Raw genomic sequence first — 12928 nt, 5'->3', positions numbered from 1 at the left:
TACCACAGGCTTTTCCATTAAGCAAAAGAAATAAATGTAAGTGATTTCACAGATCTTTTCTAAGGCAAAACATTTAGCTGCCCAGTGTTTTYCAGTATGTAATGGCACTCTGCTGTACATGTCTAGAACACAAGCTCTAAAACTCAAAGTACACTACAGATCTTCCAAACAAGAGGTAACCAAACATCACTTGGCTTATTTTACGTTATCTGCTAGATCACAACCTAACGTGGTATGGGCACAAGTCAAAACCCTGTATTTCAGAATCTTTTTATTAAAATAAGCAGTGTGCTTGCTTTCCTATACGGCTAGAAATTCGAAGCGTAGGCAAGATGACCTAACTGTACACTTGCCTGCTACCAGGATTTTGCAAGGTGGAAAGGCCCACTTGGGGCTAAAGAGCGTGTTTCTGTGGTACGGAGGCCAGTTCTCTAAATAAAAGCCCTTAACGGCTAACATATTTTCCTTCATCTTCTACTACTGGCTTACGTCATCTGTGTCTATTAAAAACACAGTTATCAATTTGGTTTGTTGTTTTTTAAATGGAGACCCAAAATTACTGGAATAGCAGAAAGTTCTGCAAACCAAAGCGCTCGCCTGCAACGAAGYTCACAGTGGAAAATGCAGCAGGGACAAGCAAATACGCTGCTTTGCCCGAGCAGCTAGCGGATCTCAGCCAAGTGCCACGGGCACTATTACACAATAGTTCACCAACTGTGGACTAGCTGCTGAAAGAGACTTTATTAAACAACAAAAAAAGGGAGCCTTATCAGCATATAAGCTGCATAGTAACATTTTTGTTGCTCGCCAGCCCGCTGCAGGTGGCACGTTCGCGTGTGGCATCACAGACCAGCATCCGGCCAGCTGCAACAGGGAGGCAGGGGCAGAGCATGCATTTTAAAGAAAGGTTTTGTTTCTTATCCCTTGACCACCTGTATTTTCATTCTCCCTTCAAGTTCAAACAGAAGAGAGAGTAACAGTGTGCTTCAGATCACGTCCCGCTGGAGAGCCCTCTACCTTTGTCGCTCTGTGAAATAGGAAAGGTGACAAATCACTGCCGCCACTCATCAGCCGCCTAAACAGTCCTGCATATTCAGGGAAAAATACAAAAAAGAGAAATTCAAGGAATAACTAATAACTGTTATAGTTGATGGAGGGTTTGTTTAATACCTGAGAGATGAAATAAAAATTACCTTTACTAACAGGGCAAGCAATTGACTGGGGGTAGCAGAAAGGCAAAACATGAGACTTGCAAGCAGCTTCTGTTATGCTAATGGAAACAGAGTGAATGGAAACGAGTACATGGAGTACAAGTCAACATATGGAGCCTGTTTTCAGATAACTCTTTCTTTTCCAATATGTTTTAATCCTATTAATATTGCAAAAAAAAAAAAAAGTCCCAAACATAAAGAACAGGGAAAAGGTTTATTAAAAACAGCATTTGCTTTTTTCATTCTGATCTGTGGCACAAATGTAGTTAGGAGAGAAGCTTACATTTAATGGATAACAACAGGAAAAAAAGAGATACATGTAACAATTTTTATTTATTTCTCAGCCTGTGTTAAAGGCTGATCCAGTTCTTCTCATTTCCCTCTGAAATATAAAATATACAAACAGCCTAAGCTTAACTTTGTTCCTTTTCATTATTCAAATTTTCTCCAGTGAAGAAATTAATTCTTAAATTYCCCAAGCTTTATGTATGAGATCCCTCTAAAGTTTAGCTGGTTGCTCTTAATGCTTTATTTCAAAAAATAGAAAAATTTTCAGACCAAGACACTTGTTTTTWATTTCTTGCATCTCACAAATACAGTTTGTACAAATCATCGCAAATCTGAGAACCTGACAATGGATCACAAAATTACCTTTTTAATAGTCTTTTTATCAAGGTTTTAAAATGAAAAGCAAATCTCAACTATAGCCTCTTCAAAATTGTGTACTAGAATATTAAAAAAAAAATCTTTGAACAATTGAAAAATTTACTGCATATTTCTTTAAAGATTTAGCCAAATATATCTGAAGTCTTCAGAAGAATCAAATCACTAAGAAAAGACATGTGATTGAAGTTAAATGTAGACTTTCGACTCTAATGGCTTTCGGATACATGATATTATACTAAAGGAGAAACAGTTGGAAGAAAATACTCACCTAATGTTTCTAACACATTTCATATTCTGATTTCTTTTGCAGTGCACACAAAGCCCATGAAATACTCAGTTCTTCACATACTCACAGTCTTCATATGATTTATATTAAATGAAATCACAAAAATTACATTAAAATAAAGGTGTCTGACTTAAATGTTCAACAGCAAGGAAACACAATGGGATGAAATTCAACCTCCCAGTTGTGCTAATGCTTTGCAGAATACTGTACAAGATCACCTACTGAGTTAAGGCTCTTTTACTGCCTGTGCACGAGGGTGAACGAAAGCCAGAATGTCAGCATTGGCTGAATTTCCCGTCTCAAGGACTCAGTTATAAGGCTTCGGTTTCCAGCGCTCTCAGCTCACAGACATGCCATTCACTGCCTATGATTTGCAGTTGGGGAAGCTAAATGCAATTTTTTGGGAAAAGTCCATAGCCTACTCTTCTGCTTCAACAGAATGAATTCCGTATGAGACACTCCATCGTAATCAAGAGTATAATCTTTAACTTCTGTCTGGCATCCATATATGGCAAGTGAGTAAGCTCTTGAGTCGTAGGACAAATGATTGCACCAAGCACACTCACAGAAAACTCTAACTGTCCTAAATCTGAGATGTTTTTCACAGCTGGCCGGATGTGATCCATCTGAGAACAGTTTGGAGAAGCACTACTTCAAAGCTGGATATTAGGATAGTCCCAAGTAGACCTAAGTCCTTTCTAAGGTCATTTATCTTAGATCAAGAATCTACCCAGAAGTTAGAATGACCAATAAAGGGGCATCAAGCCATCTATAAAGAACCAGTTCAAGGAGCCTAAGGAAAATGGCTTTGGCATTACTCTTTTACGCACAGCAGATGTATCCTCTCTCAAAGGTAGAATGTATTTCAACAATTATGCTTTTTAATCAAAAGTTTAGTTTTCAGTTATTTCAAGTACTTACTAAAATACTTCCAGATTAAAAAAAAWWWWWTTTAAATTGCAAAGCAGTCATAAAGCTGCACCTCCTGTTTATTTCTGAAAGCTCTCAATATCATTCAGACCACTCCAACGATTTTGTACTCCCTGAAGATGTCTGGTACACTCTTCACATGTAAAAACACTATACTAAATAAAAATCACTTGGCTTTCCATTAGCAAGATAGGAACAATTTTTTAGAATTGAAATAGTTGTCATGCATCTCCTAGATATACTGAGTTAAAAATTCAGAATATAAATACAACTAATTGTTTCAATATTAACTGCAGTGCTGCAATACTTTGGTATTAGTATTTGGCTTATCCTTTTCCTGTTTCATATTTAATTCTGTATTGAATTCAGTAACTATCTCAAAAACAAAACAGTAGTTATAAAAGTTTCATGATATTAAATAAATACACAAAAGCAATAACTACAAGCTTCCCTCTTCTGATTACACAATGTAGTAAAAACGATGATGCACCACAGTCTTTGAATACTGTCTCATTTCCATAAATGGACACTGAGTAAGCTCTTGAGATGTAGGTCAAATGATTTCAATAGACAAATTCAGAGAACTCTGTGTCCTAGGAATGAGGACAGTAATTCACATGTATATTACTGATAGCTCCAAGACCCAACTATGAAGGATCCAGATAGCAATGATTTCTAGACCAAATGCCATAAATTAATTATCCACATAATATCTTAGCATAAATACTCTGAAAAAGATAGTGAAGAAAGAGTGCTTTTTGTATTTTAAGTGATAAAAATGCTTTAAAAATAATCCTGATGGCAGCTATGCAAAGAATGGTTAGTCATTTCTGGCAGGCCTTTGCTCACAAGCACAAGGAATTTCATATGGGGAAGGCTGACATAAGCTTAACTAAAAGCTGAGAATGCTAAGCGTCCTGATGATGTGTCAGGATCGACACAGCCAGCATACCTAAACTGCTGACTTGAGCAATAGGACTTTGTTTATGAAAAGAAATATGTATTCTTCACTACAACCCTTTCCAATCAGAGAGCAAATGGGACTAGCAGAGAAATAGGCATTCTTGTCCCTTAATGCCCTGACTAATACAAACCCAGGTGAGCGTGCTATAACCAGCCTCCGTTCCTTGCCTGACKCTTAGGAAAGTTTCAGGTCCTAATAATTGAGGAGCTCTATTTTTTAATGGGAAGCTTGGTTTTCCTTGTGCCCCAGAGAGGCCTTCACATTGGTGCAGAGAGAAGTGGAGAACCTTAACATTTGGTGGACCACCAACCTGGTGCGCTGYAGCACACCAGCAGGTTCACCCTACAAAACCCAATCCTTGGAAGAGCCAGGGAGCTGATTCACAAACATGGAGAATTTGGCAGAGGGAAGGAGAATTGTGACAAATCAGAATTTTGCTTTTTCTAGATGTGAAAGGACTATTAAAAGCTTCTTTGAAAAACTGATATAGAAAATCACAAAAGAAGAGCCTCAAGGATAGTTACTTAGAAATGTTACCTACAAAGAAGCTAGGTGGAATCTGATATCTGAAAATATAGTAGAGCCTTAATGTCCATTACGGCTGGCAATCAGCTCGCAGTTCTACTGAGTGAGGAACTGACATTTCACTGCAAACTGCTCAGAAGCTTCACTTCAGAAAATGACTATTCAGTTCCCAGTATAATGGCAGGTAAATCAAATCTTAACAAAATTATAAAAATCAGTTATCCAAAGCAAATCTATATGTAGTTGAGTTAGAAATGCCTAATTATGCACACAAATACAGAACTAGATCATGGGAAATACATATGGAAATACATATGTATATATGTCTGCATACACACACATATACACACATAGACACACATACATTTGTATTTTACTGGATATAAAAATAAAAATTTTACAGTAAGGTTTTCAATTCTAACCACACGGAAATCCACAAAAGACTCTATAAATTGAAGAGATAATATGCATTGCTAGAGGTAAGGAAATCCAGTGCTACATATGAATGTAGGTATTTATAATCTGAAGAGGAAAAACTCTCACAAGATTGCTGAACTACAGAAGCCTTCTTAAATATTTGTTGGACTTCAGCCTAATAATTAATGTGAATTAATCATGTGAAATAAATAATGTGAATCATCAAGAACTGACAAAGTCACTACCTCCAAATGAGGCATTATGCTGAATATTAGAAGGACAGAATATATGCTGTATATTAGAAGGACAGAGGACATCTAAAATTCTCCTAAAGTTCAAGTACATTCTCATAATTATTAGATCTATGGAGAGCAAAGACCAATGTCTTATCAATAATTACATAGGACAAACTGTCCCATATAAATTCTAAACCTTAAAAAATGAAATACTGATGTAGTTCTTTAAATAGATTGCTCCACATAGATGCTCCACATGTTTTCATTTTCTTCTAGAAGTTGCACTAGCCAATTCTAATAAATTTAAAATACGTCAAGTTGGAAAGAATCAGATATCAACAAAACCCACTGGGAATCCTACCTATCTGTAATATTTTTCTTTTATTGAGGTACAAAGAATTCAGAATAATGACTCTTAAAATAAAGGTAGATGAAATAGAGACTGTAGGAAAAAAAAAAAAAAAAACTTATTTCTGTAGTACTGCCAAAAGCATCTCTCTGCAAAACAAGACTAAAACTAAATGTAATGGGACCAAAGATCATTGTAACTCTATAGAAAACAGATTTGCTGGGGTTTTCGCAGCGCTGTAGTTTAAGTTAACTCAGCACTATCAGAGTATTATGAAAACACAAACTTTGTATTCAGAATCATCTGACAGTCTAACATCCAACGTTAATATAAAGTTATGTTAATTTTATTATAGTCCTACAATTTACTGCCCTGAATGCAAAGCACTGCTTTAAAACTAAACCCTTGAAGCATCATTTTCTAAGATTCTCTGTAAATACTGCTACACGGTAGCTTTAAGAACTCTTAGATGCTTTGTCATTTGTCAATAGTTTAAAGAAAAATAAAAAAAAGGAAAAAAGGACAAGCACTGCTGACTATTTAACAGGTGACCAGTTCTGAACTTTAAAATCCTTTAACCACCTTGCACTAAGTCCTTATCTTTCTGAAAAGAAGTGCAAAAGCAGCATGTTACCACTGAGCTCAGTATCTTTTAACTATAACACCATACTCCCATTTCTTTTAAATGGAAGGTGAAAAAACAGCTGTTTCACTTGCAGAACTTTTCCCTTATTTTCCACATATACAATATTTCCCAAGTTTTACTATTTCCCAAATATTTTTATACAACTTCTAGCAAAACTAGAGATTGCATGGAATAAGCCATGGAATATGAATGCAAGGTACACAGAAGCAGTCAATCATGCAAGGCTAGCAGTCTAGTAAAAAGGCCTCAATTTATTCTGTGATAAAAGAGAAATTGTGTAGAATGTACGTAATCATTTAAAAAGATGAACTTACAGTCTAATGCACAGAGAATTGCTTTCATTATTAAATATTTGCTAAACATAGAGGTTAAAATTAAGATCTTGAGTAAATAAAAAGGCAAGATTTAGCAGTCAATCAAGTATATATTAATTACAAAAACAGACTGTAGGTGAGTATCACCAGAAAAATGTTTAAAAAGAAATAAGAACACTATTAGTTTGGAAAATAAGAACAACAACAAAAAAGCAAACAAAAGCAATCAATCCCCATTAAGAGTAAACAGTTATTAACAGAAAAAAATATGAAAGGCTTCCCCCAAACAAAGGCACAAACACTGGCATCATTAAAATATAAATTTGATGCCCATTCTTGCTAKCTTTTGTTGATAATTCTAAAAGAATCAATTTGACCACAGTGTTTCACTTCAAGGATTTTTTAAAATTATTCTTTAAATTCTCCGAAGAATGGAAGAAGCAACCTGTCTTTGGAGCCCACGTATATGGTACATTTTCTAAGATACTACGTGGGAGTGGAGAGGGAAAGGAGGAAGATTAGTGAATAATAGTCATTCTTACCACCTTCTACTATGTGAATATTTTGACCCAATCAGTAATATCAAGGGAAGTATGTAGAACTGCAGGAAATAACTTACATAAATGAATCTTTTAAGCATTGCCCTCCTTACAAATGACTAGATTTTAAAAAGCTGAGAAGGTCTGGAAGTTTAAAGTCTATTAATCAATATAGTCAACTTTACTTTTTAATATTTATGCTTTAATATTAATCTTAATGCTCTCTATAAGCTTATGATCATGGACAAAAAAGTAGGCAATAAACTTCAACATAAAATATACATTGTTTGGTATTTTGTATGACAATCATATAATTGCTTTTAAAAACAATGCTATCAAAGGAAGGGATATTTTTAAAATGAAGAAATTAAACTGTTCTAAAAGTTACCATAATATTTGTAGTTTTCTAAGGTAAAGCTGCCAGAACAAAGCATCAAGGAGGAAAAAAAGAGCAGGAGAAAAAAAATACACTAACAGAATTTAATTTAATTATGTCCCAAAACTGAACACATATGCTAGAGAAGAGTTAATGATATGTATATCGCCTGATGGCTCCCTGAAGAGCAATTTGCCAGTACAGCTCCATTACATCAGACATAATAAAAATGTCTGTGTTGACCAGTAAAAGCCAGGTCTGGTTCTCTTCAAACTCCATCACTCTGGTGGTATGTGAGTCATTCTTCCTTCTCCCTCAATCCTAGCAAAACTAGTTCTTTAGTAACTATTTACGGTTAATGTCAGGAAAGAAATTTTCATGAAATTCATGACTTCTGAAGATTAACTTAATAAATAATCATTGGCAGCTGCCAAAGAGACAAAAGCCTCTGGCACTAGCTACTGTGTATGTTCTGTAAGAGCTGAGTAATGAACCAGGTGAAAGAACTGCTCATTTTACGAAAAACCAAACCTACTTGCATTAAAATTTTAACAAAGTCCACAAGCCTATACAATATTACATACTGATTTTAAAATTACCAGTTTTCAGCTAGCTGGAGTTTGAACTATACTTCAATTAGATTAAAATACATAATAACTAGCTAGAAAAAAAAAGGTCCTGGATGTCAAAAACAAATGCTATATGCTACATGACAGCAGAAAAAAAATCAAATCTTTTTAATCTTCCTTTTCCACTACATCAGTCTAATATCAAATTGCTGCTTTTAAGCTTAAGTCTATACTGAGTGCAAAATGCAATTTAAATTTTTGGGCTCACCTAGGTAAGACCACATTTATTTCAGCTTACAGTTTGCTAAAATAGCTTGATGATCCTAGTGTTCAGGAAGGAAATGGAAAATGGTTGTGGAAGAAGAGGGCATGGTTTAAAGTGCTGCTTTAAAAAGAAAATACTAATGGCTAATCTCATTTTTTAAAACACTGTGTGTTACATRATGCAGTCCTATGCAGATGTAATTATATTAGTATATATTGCTTTTTATAAAAATACCTTTTTTAGTTCCACTGAGCCAACAAGCGCACTCTCTCTCTACGCATAAATATACATGAAATATATATAGCTTAATGCTTCTATAATTCAAATATTCATATGGGCAGATGGAAGGACAAGGCTCAGTGTGTAGGCTACTGTTTTAATTACATCTTAAATGAAATTAAATGACATTAAACAGAAAAAAAAGTATATATTTTAAATTAATTTCTTTTTGAGAATAGCATCAATATAACTAAATCTTAGTTAACTAAGTAGTATCTGATAACACAATTAAACATTAATAAACAAAATCTTGAGTCAGTACTGTTTATATAGAAATTTAGTTGCTGGTGAGATGGGACATTATTATATTTAACTCTCCATTTTCCCATTCTAATTAAATTCCCTTGATAAAATCTTTCTTAAAAATTAAAATCACAATTGGAGAAATTAACCTGYATGGGTTTTGCATTTGTTCCTTTAAGAAAGAACAACTGCTGATTTATTTGTCATAAACACTTTCCACATTTCCAGAGTTCAGAGTTGTTTTCAAAATGTAGTTTATTTTTGTTATTACATCATCTTTTTGTACACTCTTCTATTTYTGACACTCTTATTATTATTAAACTCCTACACGCAAGTTTAGAAGCTGCTGAAGATAATGCATAGTTACTATCCAGACTCTTTTTTTTTTAATCTCCCCTACATTCTAACCCTGATAACAAAAGTCACAACTGCTCCAGGTGAAATACCAGGCATCATGTTACTTACAGCAAGCAAAAGCAAACCAGACTACTTTATAGTACTCGAGTGATTATTCGAAGAAAACTTATCACATAATTCCATATTTACCCAAATAATATTAGCTGAAATGACAATAATGGAAAAATATAATGCTAAACGATGTAATTTAAAAATACTTTTAGAGTGAAATATTTCTCTCAGGAAAACCATCAGCTTTTGTCTATTCAACACAGCAAGACACTTGTCAAGATGGATTGCATTTTCTGATCATTCACAACTAAGTTAATACATACCTTAAGAATTTTATCTCTATTTCTTATTGATGGGTCTAAGATTTAAGTAAAAAAATATGGCATATCCTCAAAACGGAAACGCCTGCCTTTCCACCCTGCCCAGGAACAGGAGTCGTGATGCCATCCGAAAGGCACGTGTATGGGCAGCAGCAAGGGTACCCGGAGATCCAGCACTGTGCTCGTAAAGGTAACGACACGCTCTCACCCTCAGTGCCTAACAGTAACCCAAGCAGAAGGATGCTGRAGAGAGGAAAAGATGTCCCCGCCAGTAAACTAGCAACTTAACCAGTTACCAATAATCCCAGTGTCCCGTCCTCAAACATCTGAGGCATGACTGCACAATCTTTACGATTGTATGCAGAAAGACAACTTATCTACTTTCTTCTGCAGAGAGAAATAATGTATAATTCAAACAATACAAAGGCAGATAAACCAAACCGTAAGGTGTATCTTATTTTAAAACGTAATTTGCATGATGAAAAACACTAAATGATGGAAATTGCAATGTGTCATAACAAACAAGGTTTACAGACTTTAACTTAAATTTTGCACCCTGTGTGTTCTGCATGAAGTCTGAAGCAGTAAAAGAAAACTTCTTACAGCATATTTCCTCTTGAGTCTTCTACCAAAAATTGATAGGAAAGAACATCTTTACTTAAATATTTTTTTTATACCTGTGGCAATACTAACGGGTATCCTCTTTTTGCACAAGTTGGTATCTCAGGCTCTAACTCTAATAACAACTTTTCTGAAAATTCCAAGGTGTTCCTAACACACAGGTAATAAAATACCCTTATCATGAACATTTTTTAGAAGTTATTGTAGAAATCAGAATAAAACAACTTTAATAAAATCCGAAAGTAAGTATTTTCTAGAAGCAAATTGCAAGTGAGTAGTTTTCCTTCAAGATAATCATCACCAAATTTTACTCATACACACCAAGTAGCTCTAGGAATTTCTCAAAGCAAACAAGAGGGAAAGGTACTAAATACAAAAAACAGGACCAATCCTTGCTTCAAATTTAAGGTCTAGATTACAGTCACTTTTGTCAGCAAGGATTACCAAAAACAGAACCAATAAAGAAAGTGAAATACAAAGCCTCAGAGATTGTAAATAACCTGCATGTCTATTCTCATATAATTCTTAAAGGCTACTCTTCATGAATGTAAAAATACTCGATACGTGTGGACCCAGTTCATGGTAAGGAGAACCATGTGGTACCATGTGGTGCTGAAGATGCCCCAAAGCTCCACTGCAAATGCTGATTTGCCAACTTGAGCAAGAGTGCAAAAAACACAATAAAAACAGGACAATAGAAGTCCCAAATCTAGTGAAGTTCAACGCAGTGCAAGTCTGAACAAAAAGCTGCAGAACCACAGGAAATCCACAGAGACAATCAGGTCAATCTGTGCCCTGTATTAACGTACTTAGAATACCAATGAAGGCAGAGGAAAGTACATTAATTTTAGCTGGAGACCAAGTGAAAAAAAAAATGGGTCAACAATAATAAACCTGGAGCAAAGATGCAAGTCAGAAAAGAAAAAGAAGAGAGAAAGAGAGGCATCTCCTTTAGGACACTTTGTTAATGAATATACAAATGGCTGTGTTAGAAAAGCACAGATTAAAACACATCTTTAGTTGGAAACAGTGTCCTGTCTGGCATTAAAAAACAAATACAAGAATGTTCTCTTAGATCCCCTTTTTACTACTGTTTTAACCTTATTGCTTCTAATGCCTGATAATCACATTTTGTGATCTCCTTATAAGATGTGCTTGTAAACTCTAAGTACTATTAGTGAAAAAAGCTAAATAAGAAAATCACAAGGACTTTCATTCTTATGTTTTCTTCTGCTATGGACATTGTTCTTTTATCTTCTTCTTTATTATTTTTATACCCTCGTTGATTTTTATGGTTAAAAATTGTATTTTATGATTGCCTTATGAGAGGTGCTTGTAAGCTCTTAGTATTTTTAATTAAGAAATTAAAAAACATATTCTGCAATGCAGAATATTATGAAAATTTTTACCCAGCCCCAAAGAGATTTCTAAGTGCACATAAGCAGATCAAAAACACATCTTAGATGCACTCAGTATAAAGATGCTGGAAGTCCAGATTAGTTTCTGCCAATAAAAATACTTGTCCATATACTTATATCTCTAGGAATATTTACTACTTTATCAATAGATTTCCACATCTGCTATTTCTCAGAGTTGTTACTTACCCCAGTTTTATCACATAGACGTAAAGTATGAAAAGACCCAACAGCAAATAATTCCCCATCCATAGCCCAGGCAACAGATGTTATAGGATATTCATGTGGCTGTGAGCTGTACAAGATACGCCCATAACTGTCCCAAACCTTAAAAATAATWAAAAAAAATTGAATATATTTTGTGCGTGCCTTTACTTATTCCACAGGTATCACTTTCCCTCATATTCACGTAAGTTACAAAAATACACTTTTCATTTTATAAATCATTACATTAAAAACACAGGTACTGAGTGTACTTAYTAGTTTTATTTATTTTAAAATAAATAAAACTTGTCCAAAGAAATTCTCCATTAGGGACAAATTTAAAATGCACCAACTTTTAGAATTTTAGACCAACTAATGTTCTGTAGAATCATATTTATACTTCTAAGCTATTTTAAAACACTTTTGTATAACTGGAAAACCACATCTAATATTGCAGTTTTTCTTTCATTAAAGGCTGCTCACCATTAATATTGGTTTGTTCGATACAATGGAATTTGCTTTAATCTTGTGGCAAATGTTACAATGCTCTGTATAAAATATTTTGAACTAACAACTGAGTTTTTGTTTCCTGCACTTTACTGTAACTCTCTAACAGAATCACAAGGATTATTCTAATTGCACTTGTTTTCCAACAGTGGAAAACAACTCTGCAAATTTCCAGACCAAAGAGAATTTATAACTGATTGTAATCAAATGAAGACCAGGAAATTAATTTACAGAATAATTCGTTTTTAACACTTTGATAGAAAATTTTAAAAAAAGAATACAACTCTTTTGTATGATTGTATCACTCTTTTGAATGACTGTATCACAGCCATCATGCACTCTTAAGAGAAAGAAAGAATAAACAAACATACTGTAAAATTAAAAATAAGTTTGTAATTAAGAGAAGAAATACAGCATGTGCTTTCTATTTTGGATATACAATATTCCAGTCATACAATTTCCTAAGTTATTCACTAATATTCCTGTAACAGAAGACAATTACTTTATATCCACTAATCTTAAAATTTCCTTACTTTTCTCAGCACCTATTATAGTACTTATTATAGTTTACATTATTGCAAGTACTTATTGTTACAGTTCTACACATTTTCCTTTGGAAGTTTGTTTCCACTACATTT

General features: G+C 34.2%; 1 protein-coding gene across 5 annotated transcripts in view; it reads right to left on the bottom strand.

Annotated features, from left to right (window-relative positions):
• Positions 1 to 12928, bottom strand: part of IFT80 (intraflagellar transport 80) — a 62824-nt gene that overhangs the window by 23304 nt on the left and 26592 nt on the right. For all 5 annotated transcript variants that reach the window (XM_085304047.1, XM_085304048.1, XM_085304046.1 and 2 more), the window contains one exon: positions 11769 to 11906. In XM_085304047.1, the coding sequence (XP_085160173.1) occupies positions 11769 to 11906 (138 nt within the window). The remainder of the gene's footprint in view (positions 1 to 11768; positions 11907 to 12928) is intronic.

Source organism: Rhea americana, unplaced genomic scaffold (genome assembly GCF_003343005.1).
Source record: "Rhea americana isolate MKP2758 unplaced genomic scaffold, rheAme1 scaffold_202, whole genome shotgun sequence".
Taxonomy (NCBI): Eukaryota; Metazoa; Chordata; class Aves; order Rheiformes; family Rheidae; genus Rhea; species Rhea americana.
The sequence above is the reverse complement of the archived record's forward strand: the minus strand, read 5'-3'. Positions and strand labels throughout refer to the sequence as shown.